Source organism: Amia ocellicauda, chromosome 17 (genome assembly GCF_036373705.1).
Source record: "Amia ocellicauda isolate fAmiCal2 chromosome 17, fAmiCal2.hap1, whole genome shotgun sequence".
NCBI classification, from domain to species: domain Eukaryota; kingdom Metazoa; phylum Chordata; class Actinopteri; order Amiiformes; family Amiidae; genus Amia; species Amia ocellicauda.
Genome location: NC_089866.1, coordinates 6772089 through 6785476, shown reverse-complemented (window position 1 = coordinate 6785476; position 13388 = coordinate 6772089). Strand labels below are relative to the sequence as shown.

The following is a 13388-nucleotide window of genomic DNA, read 5'->3' as shown; positions in this document are numbered from 1 at the left end:
GTGTAATCTAGACAGATGTGTCTTCAGCATGTTCACCATTCATTTGAGTTTAGGGCCCATTGTTGCTCATTACAATTCCCATTGCTGTAATATCTCACTGTTACACAAGGATGTCGCTTTACCTCACCTCTGGTGTTACTTGAGCACGGTCTAACCCCTTCTTCTGTACAGAACTATTATAAATACTGACTTCCACATAAACACGCAGTGATTAATTTTGGAGGCTGCTGTACGTCAGGATGAGGTCACTGTACAGGATATTATGAATAGACTTTGCAATTTGTCTTTTTTTAAAAGCAGCTGAATACAAACAATTTTCTTGGGAGAACGCCAAGATGCGGCCAAGTTTTCAGATGGAAGCGAACCTCCCTAGAATTTCAAATTTGAGATTTAGTAAAGTGAATAGTTTATTAACGGATCAGTGGCTGAAGGACACACTGCATGCACAACTTTATTACGAGGAAGATGGGGTGGTTTCTTCTGTGTGTTTTTTTTTATCTGTAAGAATATGTACTTTCACATTTACACACTCACAGCTCATGAGTATAGCTTCGGAAGAAAGCTGTATTGAAAGGGGATCCGATTGTAACCATAGTTTGATCCCTTTGTTTGATTAGGGCTGCAGGCATAAACAAACTATTCACAGTTATATTATTCATTTTAAGCACCCTCATTCATCTAAACAATACCTGCCTCATGCAGTACAAGAGGCTTCAGCTAGTAAACATGAAAGTTTTCAAAGCGGTAATTCAGTGGGAGTCTCATTACAAACCCTGTACTAGATTATTAACTAATAAATAAAACTGACTTGTAATATTGTATCTATTATCTGAATATCAGTACCAAACACTGCTGCAGCACTGATATAATCTAAATGCAGCAGATTTGCTTTGTCCCAGAGTCTAATGGGCTTTTGCAATAATGGCTTTGAAAGAGTATTGATTAGGTTAAGGATGCTTTTATAAGCATGACTTTCCATTATGGAATGGAATGACTCTTTGCTTTGCATTACCGGGGCCAGCTTTTGGAGAAAGCCAGCTATATTCATCTCTCAAACATATTGGTACTTCTTAGTTCCAACTAGAGTTTTTCAAAAGCAGCTATCAGTTATCAGATATCAGTTTCAAGCAATGTATTTCACTAGTCCAAATCTTTATGACACCAAAATAAAACATGTATTTCATTCATTTTCTGTAGTCTTTTAAAATGTTCACACTTCAACTTTGATCCCGAGAAAACGTAATCGGCTCATTCCCGGAAACATAAATCTGACTCTATTGACAGATTATGTTGTTCCCAGCTTCCTAAACACTGAAGTAATGCCATGGAAACCATAGGCTGCCATAACTTACTGTGCTGATTATCACCACGGAGGAGTGCTTTCCCAGACTGCATTAACAATCACGAGCTTTACTCGAACATTTTCTATGTACTTGTCCCTCGTTCAAGGAATACATGAGTACATCATGACTATAGCTCGGCATACAGACCCTTTCTTGTGCACAGGTGTGTCTTGCCTGTCACCAGGGGTATCTGTCCTCCTCAGAGCATTACAATTATGCTGTCTAGACAGAGATGAGGCATGATGTCATTGCTAAGAAGAAAAATAATCTCATGTGCGGAGGCTCATAGTGCACTGGTACCTTCACATCGGCTGTGGCTGTTATGAGAGGCAGTATTTTCAGTGCACTTGGATAATTAACTAGACAAATAATAATGGCATTCCCCCTCGTCTTGGGCAGAGGTCCATTGACGTGCCACCAAGCCTCGGAAAAAAGGCCTCGTAAAATAGCCCAGACGCTTGATTTCATAGAGTTCAGCTTTTATGGGTAGATCTGGTCATAAATAACCGAATCCCTAATTACAGGTTATCAACAAGCTATTTTTTTTTATTCCCCCTACAGCCCATGAAGATCATTTGCTTTACAAATTAATAAATTGGAAATTATTTCCTCATTGCCTTTAGAAATAAAACGAGGCATCACACACTCTTAATGGCGTTGATGTATTTCATTTCACACAGTGTGGTTATATTTCCCAGTAAAACTACCTTTTAATATGAATATATATTGTATCCTGGCACCAGTAGCTGGAAGAAAGGAACTTTCTGTGCAACACTACGAACAAGGATAAATTACCTTTTATATGAATAATTAGATCTATTAATCTGTTAGTCTAAACTTGGTTACTTAAATTCGATTTGCCATGACTGAAAGACTACAGGATGCTGGGATGAGGTGAAAGTAGCCCTTTTACAGCCTGGTAACTGTCACCCACTGCAGTGTCTGTATCTGTATGTTTCGTCCACTTCTGTGCCTTCAATTTCTATTTTTAAGAGTGTCATCTAAAGCATAAAAAAAAAACTGCATACTAAAATGACCATTAACACTTTTAATCTGTATGCATTCCTGCTAAAATGGTGAAAACTTTATACATTTTGGCAATATCATTAATATCTGCTACTAAAAACGTGTCACTTCCTGTTATCCTTCATTTTAACATGTCCACCTCTTCCTTCCCAGACATCATGGCTGACAAAGAGACAGAGAAGCATGTTGGGGAGGAGGAAGAGGAAACCGATCTGAACTACCAGCCGCCGGCCCAGAAATCTCTGCAGGAGATCCAGGAGCTGGACAAGGATGATGAGAGCCTGAACAAGTACAAGCAGGCTCTGCTGGGGGCGGGGCCTGTAGTGGCAGGTACGGAGGGTGGCATCTTTTCACCTTTGTCATCTGTTTCACTTTTTGGTATTCTTTCATCCCACCCCCCCCCCACACAAGTACAACTGCCCCACAGATCCATAGATATTCTTAAAATAACAACTATAAAAGAGAGACCCGAAGGAATAACTTGGTTTTCACACTGGAGAACTGGGTCAGGGCCATTAGTGCTGTATAGTATTGTATAAGTGTCAGGCACAGCATTGCTTTTTTTATAGACTTTGACACTGCTGAAATTGCCCCAAAAAGTATTGATGGAATCGAAAACCTCCCCCCCCCGTGCAGTTATGATGATGGATGGGTTTGTTTAAAGTCTCGCTGGCACGCTGCTTGGAGTCCATCGAGGCCCTCTCATTAGTATTTCTCTTGAATGCCGCCTCTTGCCGCCATCAAAGTTTTGTTGTTTTTGCAGACCAGGGTCCCTAGAGCAATTCAGTGCTATACAGAAAGAAAGAAAAAGAAAGAGAAAATGAAAGAAAAGTAAAATAGCAGTGTCACAGAGACCGACATCAAATTCTTTTGATCTGATAGTTGATGCATGCAAACTAGAACTCTATCAAATCACGATATTAAAAAAATAAATAAAAATAACCCACCGCATTTGAAATTCTAATCGGTGACATATATTTGATGTATTTATTTCTTTGTTTAGTGTTTTTTACCCCACTGAATTAATGTAAACATTTGCTTAACAATGGAATCGTATTAAAAGGCTGGTGCTTTCCAGTTTATTTGAGCCGAGGGGATTTTTAAACAGATATCTCTTATGAGCTAATCTGATGAGGTACAGTCTGTTTAAGCTTTTCAAATTTCCTGTTTTATGAATTTCAGATCTGAAGGGTAATTACTTTTGCTCAGGTCAGCCGGTGTGCTGTGTTGCGGGGTCGTGTAGGATTCATCACAGATTTACTTTGTTAGCTTAGTGCTCCAGGGTAGAAGAATGAAGTGCAGAATAAGAACCTGAGCATAAAGGATTATAGTGATACAAATGAATTCAATTAATTTTCACAGCGCTACTCCATTTGTTTTTAAAGACCTTTTTTAAATCACCTAATCATGAAGTGGCTAAAACCATTCATATTTAGCATATTTTACTGTGCACTATGGTGGTACATATCTTGTGTATACTCATTTAGTGTCTTTTTTTTTGTTCTGTGCAAACTGTTTTAGACGCCCCAATCTAAAGATATTTACTAACAAACTTTGTCATCACAATGATGCATTGAATTGCCCAATGTTTCGAAGAAATCTACTTTTCTGCTGAATGCAAATTTTTTGCTGCATATTTCACAAGCTATACTCAAAATGCTGTCTCTGTTACAGATTTGCACTTTAATGCCTTAGGATTTTGACATATGTTGGGTCCATAAATTGCCTCGTATATCATATATCTGCCTAAAATCAACATGAGGTTAATTGTTATGAAACTAGTGGGTAAAAGTGTGGCATTTGAAGCTCTGGTAAGATTTTAAGCTTCGCAATGCAAGTCTTGAGGTTATCGTTTAGAACGCAGTCCGCAAATCTGATTTTAAAGGAATATGCATGGCGTGCTATTATTACATTACTGGTAATTTCACTAATTCAGTAACGGCAACTCAAAGAATCATATATCAATATTGGTTTCCCCTTACTGTTGCTAGAAAGAACGATTTGCTTGTAGATCTACTATCATCGTTGTCTGTGGAAGCTGACCTTGCAGACTATAAAGTGTTATTAAACCTGCAGAGAACAGAGCCTCTTTAAACGGCACCTTGGGGTTTTCTTGTCCTGCCTTCATTTCTGACACTTGGCCAAGCCATTTTGTCTGAAGACTTTTATTGTCCACAGGGCTATCTATTAGTTGTGATGCAGAACATAGTTGTGTTCCTTGTAGCCATTATAATGGGGATATTAACCCAAGCGAGTCCCCCCAGGGAGAGATTGTACTCCAGCACATTGCAGGGCTTATGAGGTGTTTATTAATTTTTCAGCTTTGCTTTGGAAAGTGTGCAATCCCAAAAGAAAGACGTATGCTTTCATTTCAGTTTTTATTTATGTATAGGTGTTTATTATTTATTTTTAATGGAGAAATAGTGTCAGGGTTACATAAAGCACTGACGCACACCCACTGCTTCAGAAGGAATTCTTTGTACAGAATAAGTTGAATGGCACTTTTGATTTCCTTTTGTCTACCCCACCCCACCCCTTCTTTTAATCTTACCCTCATTTGCTGTAGTCTTGCTGCTATTCACTCATTATTCAGCTGGAAACAAGGGTTGGCAAAAGACAGTTCTTCTGAGCCCTGCTAAAGCTGCCTGAAGATACAGCAGTTTATTTTCAATGCCCACTTTAGAAATGTGGAGGTGGCCAAAATTCTTGTTTTTAAATCTTATTAGTTGATGCGCAAATTAAATTTCTGCTTCTTAAATATGCATCCATTTTCTTGGAATGGCATCAGTGATCAGTGTATGCCTGGGAACAAAATAAAAAATAAATCAATCTTTATGCCAGCCTTATTTATAGGATTGTTGATGTCATTTCACAGAAGCCTTTTTAACCTTGGTATAAATTATGATGATAAGTGAATGAGTTGTGTGCCAACCAAACCATATAAACTGCCAGCACTAACATCGGTGCCTACTGGTGTATAAGGATGATGTTCTGGGCAGTCACTGCAAAAGAAGAATGTGCGTCACGAGATCAGAAATTACCCTCAAATTTAAGTCTGAACACAACAATTTTCTGCAGTGGACTGATAAATATAGTCAGTGATATTGTGAGACATAAAACATAACAGATTTAAATGAGTTTTTTTTTTACACTACGTTATAGGATTTTTTGTTGTTGTTCCATTCTGTGAATTTGCTGGTGAATTCATTATTACTATAAAAGAAAGGTAACTATTTGAGTTATTTTTATTTTTAATCTATCAGGGCTGAACAGTGTGCTTAAACTGTCAAAGTGTAAAGAATTGCTCCCGGAGATTTATAGTCCACTGAATTTTTATTTTATGGGAGGCTGTGTGCGCCTGCAGTGGCAACGCTTCGTATTTCACACTGGTGCGTTACGGTGACAGGTTGTATGTATTTGTAGGCTGTTTTTCCTTAACATTTCCATTTACAGATCGTAGAACAATTGAACACATTCTTCTAAACAGCCAGTGATATGGCAGCACAATCCTGTGATTCTCGCCTGAAAAAACCTCCGAGTTGCCCTGCTATTCTGACATGACCAGCTTAGCCTGTCATCCTAGAGAGGAGATAGGAAAACAGTGTTTAGACTACATGTTTACAACAGTAAAATTACTTATTAGTACATTCACTACCTGCCCAGATTTATTAATTTTATTATTCACTTTCTTTAATTGGACAAATCTGTGGGCAAAATAACATTGTGTTTTTAAGAGTGCGGAATATAAAATGAATGGTTCTGTTATGAGGGACATTTGCACATGTCAGACCCTTGGATGTGCATGGCCAAAATAAATAAATAAATAAATAAATAAATAAATAAGTACCTGCACTCCCCAGCAGTGACATCACTCATTACATCATGGCCCCAATTACATATCTTTCTTACCTATTTAGAGGTAGGATTTGCAATCCATAATTTTTTTTTGCATGAAATTCAGTGTTTAATAATTCAATCAATGTCATCTTTCTTTTTTGATCTTTAGATCCTACTATCCCCAACGTTCAAGTCACAAGGCTAACTCTCGTCTGTGAGCAGGCTCCTGGACCAATCACGATGGATCTGCAAGGTAACAGGATACGGAAACCTTGTCAATTGTTTGCAGGCGACAAACTCACCGGCTTTAAACTCCTGAAAATCCTGAGTTCTTCTGTGCATTTATAGATTAATAGGATTGACTTAAAGACTTGATTGCTATGCCACTAGGAACAGAGGCCACATTTAATTATAATTATAATAACAGTTTTCACATTTATAGGACATCTGAAATGTGAGGGATTCTTCAAGCAGAATAAAAGATTTTGAGGAAATATGCTTAGCAAGTTAATATTTCTAAGGGTATTGATGTCTTATTAAAAAAATAAAATAAAAAAAAAACTCAGCACCGCGCGATGGTGTGTAGAACGGATTGCTTTGATTTGCAAAATCACCAGTTAAGGCCTATACGGCAGACGTGCTTGGTTATGAGAAAAAAAAAATGTTTGTTCACCGGACGCTGTTTACAAAACCTCCCAGTGGGGCTGTATTGCATTGTAATTGCTTTAAGCCTCTCATGTAGGATGATGTCATTCCCTTTGAGAGCTCCCGATGTCAGGCAAAACGGAACAGCAGTGTTGGAAAGTAGGGAGGGGGGAGACTGGAAATAAATCTTTAAATGGAGTTTGCTGCTGTGCATCTGTCAGGGAAGGTGAGGAGAATGGCATGGCATGAGTGATGGTTCCCAATAATTGCGTGTTTTCTTGTTTAGCATCTGACTAGACAACATCCGCCGCCAGAGCGCTGTTGTAGCAAAAAGGTCACCTGGTTGCTAGGCGATTGAACGATTCTCTGCGGTACCTGTCACTGCCGCCATAAATGAGGCCCCACAGCACCGTGTCGGTAATCCATGGAAAGCGGTCTTTAAACAAGGGCGAGTGCCAGCACCCAGTGACGCTGAGGAGTCGGTCGGGCATTTGAACTTCAAATTAATATAAGTAAGGCCCCGGATTAAATCCAAACTGAACCCCACATGCCAGTCACCGATCACAAACCCAGTAGTTGACCTGACAGGTTTCCATTAGGCAGAGAGAAGAGGCCTCTGGCAAACTATAAGCAAGCATCAAGTACTGGGCTGGTAGGTTGTGATGGACAGGTGAGTTGAAGTTTTGAAAGGTCCTTTAGTTACATTGCGTAAGGTCATGAAATGGTAATAAATAAATAAAACCACCTTAGGATAAAGACCGATTTGATCAATGTATGGTTGACTGAAATCCCTGAATCACACACGATTTATTTTATAAAAACTTTTTGGAACAGTCCTTATGCACGTGTGTATTCATTCATGTTCAGTCTTGACACAAAGTGCCCAATGTTTTATCTGAAATTTCAGCTCCACAACGGCTTGGGGGAGACCCTTTCTTCCCACTGCTGTTGCTGAGAGACTGAATGAAGTCACTCTTCTGGTGGCTTTTTCTCAAACTACAGCTGTTGCAGGAAACATCTGTCGGCCATACATAGATAACTGTGCGATTTTACAAAAATACTTTTCCACAATAGAGCTTAGCAGGGAAGTACACACGTCGCATGACTGGAGTTGCACGTTTCAGTTAATGCTTAAATATCTATAGCAGTTAAAATGTCTTTCACAATAATAATTTCACATACATTAAGTCATACAATGATTTTAAATATTAGATCTCTACTAAAGTTACTTCCATGAATGACTGTAACTAGTTGTGTGTACGTGTGTGTATTCTCTGTGTATTGATGTCTTATCCTTTTGGATCTTTACCTAATTAAGAGAAATTGAGGTTCGTAATGGATGATATAAATATTATGTATCAGATGCGTATTCTCTAAATTATAAAATTTCTCCGAGTATTAACTCTGCTGGCATGAGAAGCCATCGCTCTTCTACAGCGTTCCAATGAGTGATCCGTCTCTTTCCCGACCTTTTATTAATCAGCGGGATTATTAAAATTTCAGTGTATACCAGTGTATATACATTTCTTGGCTTTTTTTTTCTCTTGTTCTGTGTCCGTGTTAGTCCTATCAATAGTGCTTCAGGTGTATTTCAAAGGCGTATCGATAAAAATGTTTAATACATATTGCTCCAAACCATATTTTTCTCTCACTTTGCATTTTAAATTCATTCTTCACTTTGATGAATGACAGACCAGGACCCAGAAAACAATTTACCCCCAGACCTCGTGGTGCTTCACAGTGAAAAATGGGGCCGTTGTAAAGCTGCTGGCTTTCTTAGTATATTCTAACGCATGCTTACCTTCTTTCAATTCAAATAACCGCTCCAAAAGCTTCTCCAGTAGTTCATGGGAGCGTTTAAAAGAGAGTGTAATAAGTCATATATATTTATAATGGTTGATGGTATGTCATATGTGTTGCCATTTTTTCTGTCCACCAGTTCTCAGCGTTTAACAAGAGATGTTTATAATGCTGGCAGTTAAAAGCAACTTACTTCATACCAAGCCAGAGCTGGAGACAGGGTTAGGAGAAGGCTCTGCAATCTTTGACACTGGCAGCTGTCCACACAGCCCCCCGGCCTGAAAGAGGATTATTGCCTCTTGCTGTTTGTTGTTGTTGCTGAAGCTGAATCTGAATTCTGGATGAGTTAGAAACGAACAGGAAGGGCCTAACACAAAATGGAAAAATGGTATCCTTAGAGATCAGTCTAGGCAGCAGTCATGACAGAGAAAGTGACCACTTCCATTTTCTGGCATTTTTTTTATTTTGCATTATATCCTGCAGAGGGTGAACTTATGGGTATAATACCTTGTATTGAAATAATAGTTTTAAAGTAATAATGAATTGATGTATACATATGTGTGTGTGTGTGTGTGTATACTCAAACATATATAGTGTCTCTGAGTGTAAAAGGTCCTTAATGAACAGATAGTGTGTTTCTAAACTGACCCATTTTAATAAATGGAATATATTGCATTAATGAACTATCCCAGGGGATTCTTCTCATCTGCTATAATGCATGCAAGTAAAATGATGAAAAAGAAGTTGGCAGATCTCAAATTAGCTCACTTCAGTTTATGCAAATAGCCGAAGCGCATTTACTCTGATCTTTCTTTTGAAGTTTTCTTCCATTACTGGCAGCAGGAGAAAATGTGGGGATGCTCTGGTCTCCGAACAGGGGCTTTTTTTTCAATATCAGTTTCTGTTTGCACTAGTGAAGCGCGTCCTGCTCGTGTCGGCACTGGAGGATGTGCTCCGGCTATCAGCCCTCCTCAAAAAGGTTTCAGCAGTGAAATGAAACCAGAAATAGGGTTCTATTAATTGGATTACTTATTAAGTCAACCAGTTAACCCTTAGGAAGCCGTATGTCACATATCAGTGAACTAATATGTTTGTATTTTCTTAAAGGTTAAACCATGAACACCATAACACATCAACAATTTATAATTGAATGCCATGCATACAATCATAAGCAATTTGGCCTTTTGCTGCATTAGAGTTCAGAATATGATCTAGTGTTTTAGTTTGTGTAGATTTAACAGTTAGACAATCGAATTCCATTTCACATTACAGAAGCTTTCAAAAGCCTTACCTGCTCTTTTCATTTACCCATAGAAAAAGGTGAGGGAAAATGTGGATCAAATTTGAAGGTAGATTTATAAGCCTATGTAGGTCTAGTACCATTTGATGTACAGGAGCTGCTTCTTTCAGACAGTTGCCAGGAAAGTAACTGCAATCTTCAATGCAAAGTCAAACTAGACAGAGAAGATTTGAAAGGCTAGAACTGCTTTTTTAAACACACCAAGAAAGCTATTTTGGTTTGGGTTTAATTTCTGTGTTCCAACCCACACAGTATCTATTTATCTGCGTTTGTTTTTTGAGATGAGAAGTTCATAAGTGGAAAGAGCCTCAATTCCCTGCTGGTTCCTGAGAAGCGGGCTGAAAGCTATTTTCTCAATATTCTCTTTATGCAACGCATTAATCACCGAACTGCATCTATTTCCTCTTCCCTCGCTCTCCGACTGCAGTGCAGATCATGTGTTGAACAGCATAGATAGCATTTCCATCTTCACTTTTACTACCTTTGTGTGGCCATTATTTTGAATGCGCAGTCATTATATTTTTAGTTGCTGGTAATAGTCTTATTAAAACGATCTCTCCAACCTGTATGGAAGCGGGGCATGCCTCTGCAGGTCCATTAAGCGGACTGTCGAGCAGATTTTATTTTATAGACCATAGTTATATACTGAGTGCCATGTCCACGAGCTTAAGAAAAGTTGGCTTGTGAGAAAACCAAGTTATATAAAAGATCGGAATACAGAATTCCAACCGCTTTCAAAAATAATTTACTTGGATGTAACCAACTGTGGATTAAAAGTACTTATGTGAACCTTCTATATTTGCAATATTATTGAATTTTATAAGCATAGTTATTATATAAATAAAATTGGAACACAAGAAATCGGCCTTGGACACAAATAGGCACTTAAGTTATATGAAGAAAGGGACTGTTTGAGGAAATGTCATCTTTGCTTCAGTTTTAAAATGGAGGCTTCAGGGAAAAGTTACTTTATAGGTCTCAAATATATTGATTTTACTTCTGGTACCTTTGTAATATTTTACGATTATTTAAAATATAATAGACAAGTACAGTTAATTTAAAGGAAGCCACTGCTACCTTAAGAATGATATGTAACCTCAGATGTGTCTTTATGTTCACATGATAAGCTGGTTCTTTACACACCTTGAAGTGGTGGAGGTGCAGATACTTGTACTCTGGAGAATCTCAATTAGAGTATATGAGGAATTTGAGGTATTTTGTTTTTTTTGCAGGTGACTTAGAGGCCCTGAAGAAGGAGAACTTTGTGCTGAAGGAAGGAGTCGACTACAGAGTCAAAATCCATTTCAAGGTGAGTCCCGTGATGTCGCCATTTCCCATCCTGCTGCTACCTGCATATCTCAACTCGATAGTATGTGCTTGCCTTCTCTGGGCCTCTATCGGTGCGCAAGCCAGCAGAAATTAATCACTGCTGTCGGGGAATATGAAGAATAATGAGCTGGCAACCCACTCTCAAACATTGAAAGCAACATTCACCTGAATTAATCTCAGGGATGGTGTCAACTCCATGGGAAAGACTGTTCCTGATTAGCGTAGGGGTGCGAGATTTAAAAAACCTTCCCCAACCAGGGGGGTTGTGCACCTTTGATGTGAGGCATTGCTGACATGATTGAATAAATGAGCTGTTTACTTTGCAAAAAAAATGGGTAAAGGCAGTTGTGAGATGCATGCAATAGGCAGGATGTCTCTGATGTTACACTTGCAAAGTGCTGCTGATGAAATTGAATATTATAAGCTTAGCGCACTGTAGTGCTACCCACATGTGAGTCCGATACTATGCCTGAAAAGATCATAATTTGTATAAAACTAAAAGAGCATCTTGGCTCTTTGGACCACAGTCAACATGCTTACATAAATAATGAATCTTAAGCAGAAATAAGAATGCTGTTTGCATGCTTAAGTTCTTTCCATCTGCAAAACAGCTGCCTGTCTTTATACGCAATGCTACCCCACTCTCGGTTAGTTATGTACGTTGCCGAAAATAGTTTCTCCCCAAAACAGTAGCTGACAAAATATGTCAATGTTCAGATGGGCAGATTGAAGGATGTAAACACAGTCTTTGGGTTATGTGGCCTATTTCTTCTCTTTAAAGTGTTCTGTCCCAAAGGCCAGTAAGTTTGAAAACGCACATCTGCTCTCCCATGCTGACAGTCGTTGCTTACTAAAAATAGCCTCTGAAAAACACTTTGGAGGTCCATATACTCACACAGTTTGGAAATATAGACAAGATTTAGATCCTTTCATCAGATTTTGGACTTTCCAAATTGATGAAAGTACTATAGGTATTTTAAAGAGAAATCTGTGGCATGCACCCCTGACTCTTATTTGTTGTTGTTATATGCAGCTGGCGAGTCCAGCTTGCCAGCAAAAATGCTACAATATTAGATTTTTTGTTATAATTATTGTTTTTCTTAATATGCCTTAAACACATTAGGGCTCTAGAAGAACAAACTCCTTGTGGTACTCCAACTTTGGTCATTTTCTGTCATTCAAATATTGATAAATGGAGCAGGCACACTCACAAATTAGTCTCATCATCTAGATATTTACTGGGAGAGATGGCAACAGCCTGTTATGTTTTAGACCAATCAATTAATTGAGTATTATTCTTCAATTACAGTATGTATTTTATGGTGCATTACTGTCTGTTTGGAGTTCTCTTAAATGCATTTTACATTTTATGTGGTGCGAATGATTAAGTACCTTACAGTGCATACTGAAGAGATGCCCTCTAGTGGTTGTAAGACGCTAACTCACTTTTCTAGCAGCATTGTGATATGCTTTATCTTACCATGTGGAGGCTATTACCGCACTATTTATGTGGCTTCCTGTTCATATCAGTACCACATCACTGCAGCAGACTCTGTGCAGTGTGGATGAGTGAGGGGTAGTTAATGCATATTTAAGCTAATAAACCAGCCTATCCAAAAAAATACATCTAAACGTGTATTTTATTCTTATGCATTCCTCAGGTCAACCGGGATATTGTATCTGGATTAAAGTATGTGCACCATACTTACAGGAAAGGGCTAAGAGGTAAGTGAGCTGATGTGTCTTGCTATGGCAGGAAATGATGCAATAGCTGTGGCACATTTTACTCAACAGTGCAAAAAATTGCACTGAGCTTGTGTCTATACTCTTCTCTCCCACATAAAAGACCAGAGAATTGGCTCAATGGCTGCAACCAAGGACAATTTAAACCTCCAAAAGCAAAAAAAACTGTCACTGCCATGTACCTGATCACTGTGCATTTGTATTCAACATAATATTTCAAAACGATTGCCGTTGTGGTATATATAATGTATAATAATAATAATAATAATAATAATAATACAACCTGTATTAATGGCCTGTGGCCTATTCATACATAGAATGGCTAATTTAAACTGCATGAGGTTGGCAGCAGTCATGACGGGATG

At 38.4% G+C, this 13388-nt stretch overlaps 1 protein-coding gene across 2 annotated transcripts in view; it reads left to right on the top strand.

Annotated features, from left to right (window-relative positions):
• Positions 1-13388, top strand: part of arhgdig (Rho GDP dissociation inhibitor (GDI) gamma) — a 30612-nt gene that overhangs the window by 14935 nt on the left and 2289 nt on the right. For both annotated transcript variants that reach the window (XM_066690288.1, XM_066690289.1), the window contains exons 2-5: positions 2523-2699; positions 6376-6459; positions 11184-11260; positions 12942-13005. In XM_066690288.1, coding sequence (XP_066546385.1) covers positions 2528-2699; positions 6376-6459; positions 11184-11260; positions 12942-13005 — 397 coding nt within the window. In that variant the 5' untranslated portion in view covers positions 2523-2527. The remainder of the gene's footprint in view (positions 1-2522; positions 2700-6375; positions 6460-11183; positions 11261-12941; positions 13006-13388) is intronic.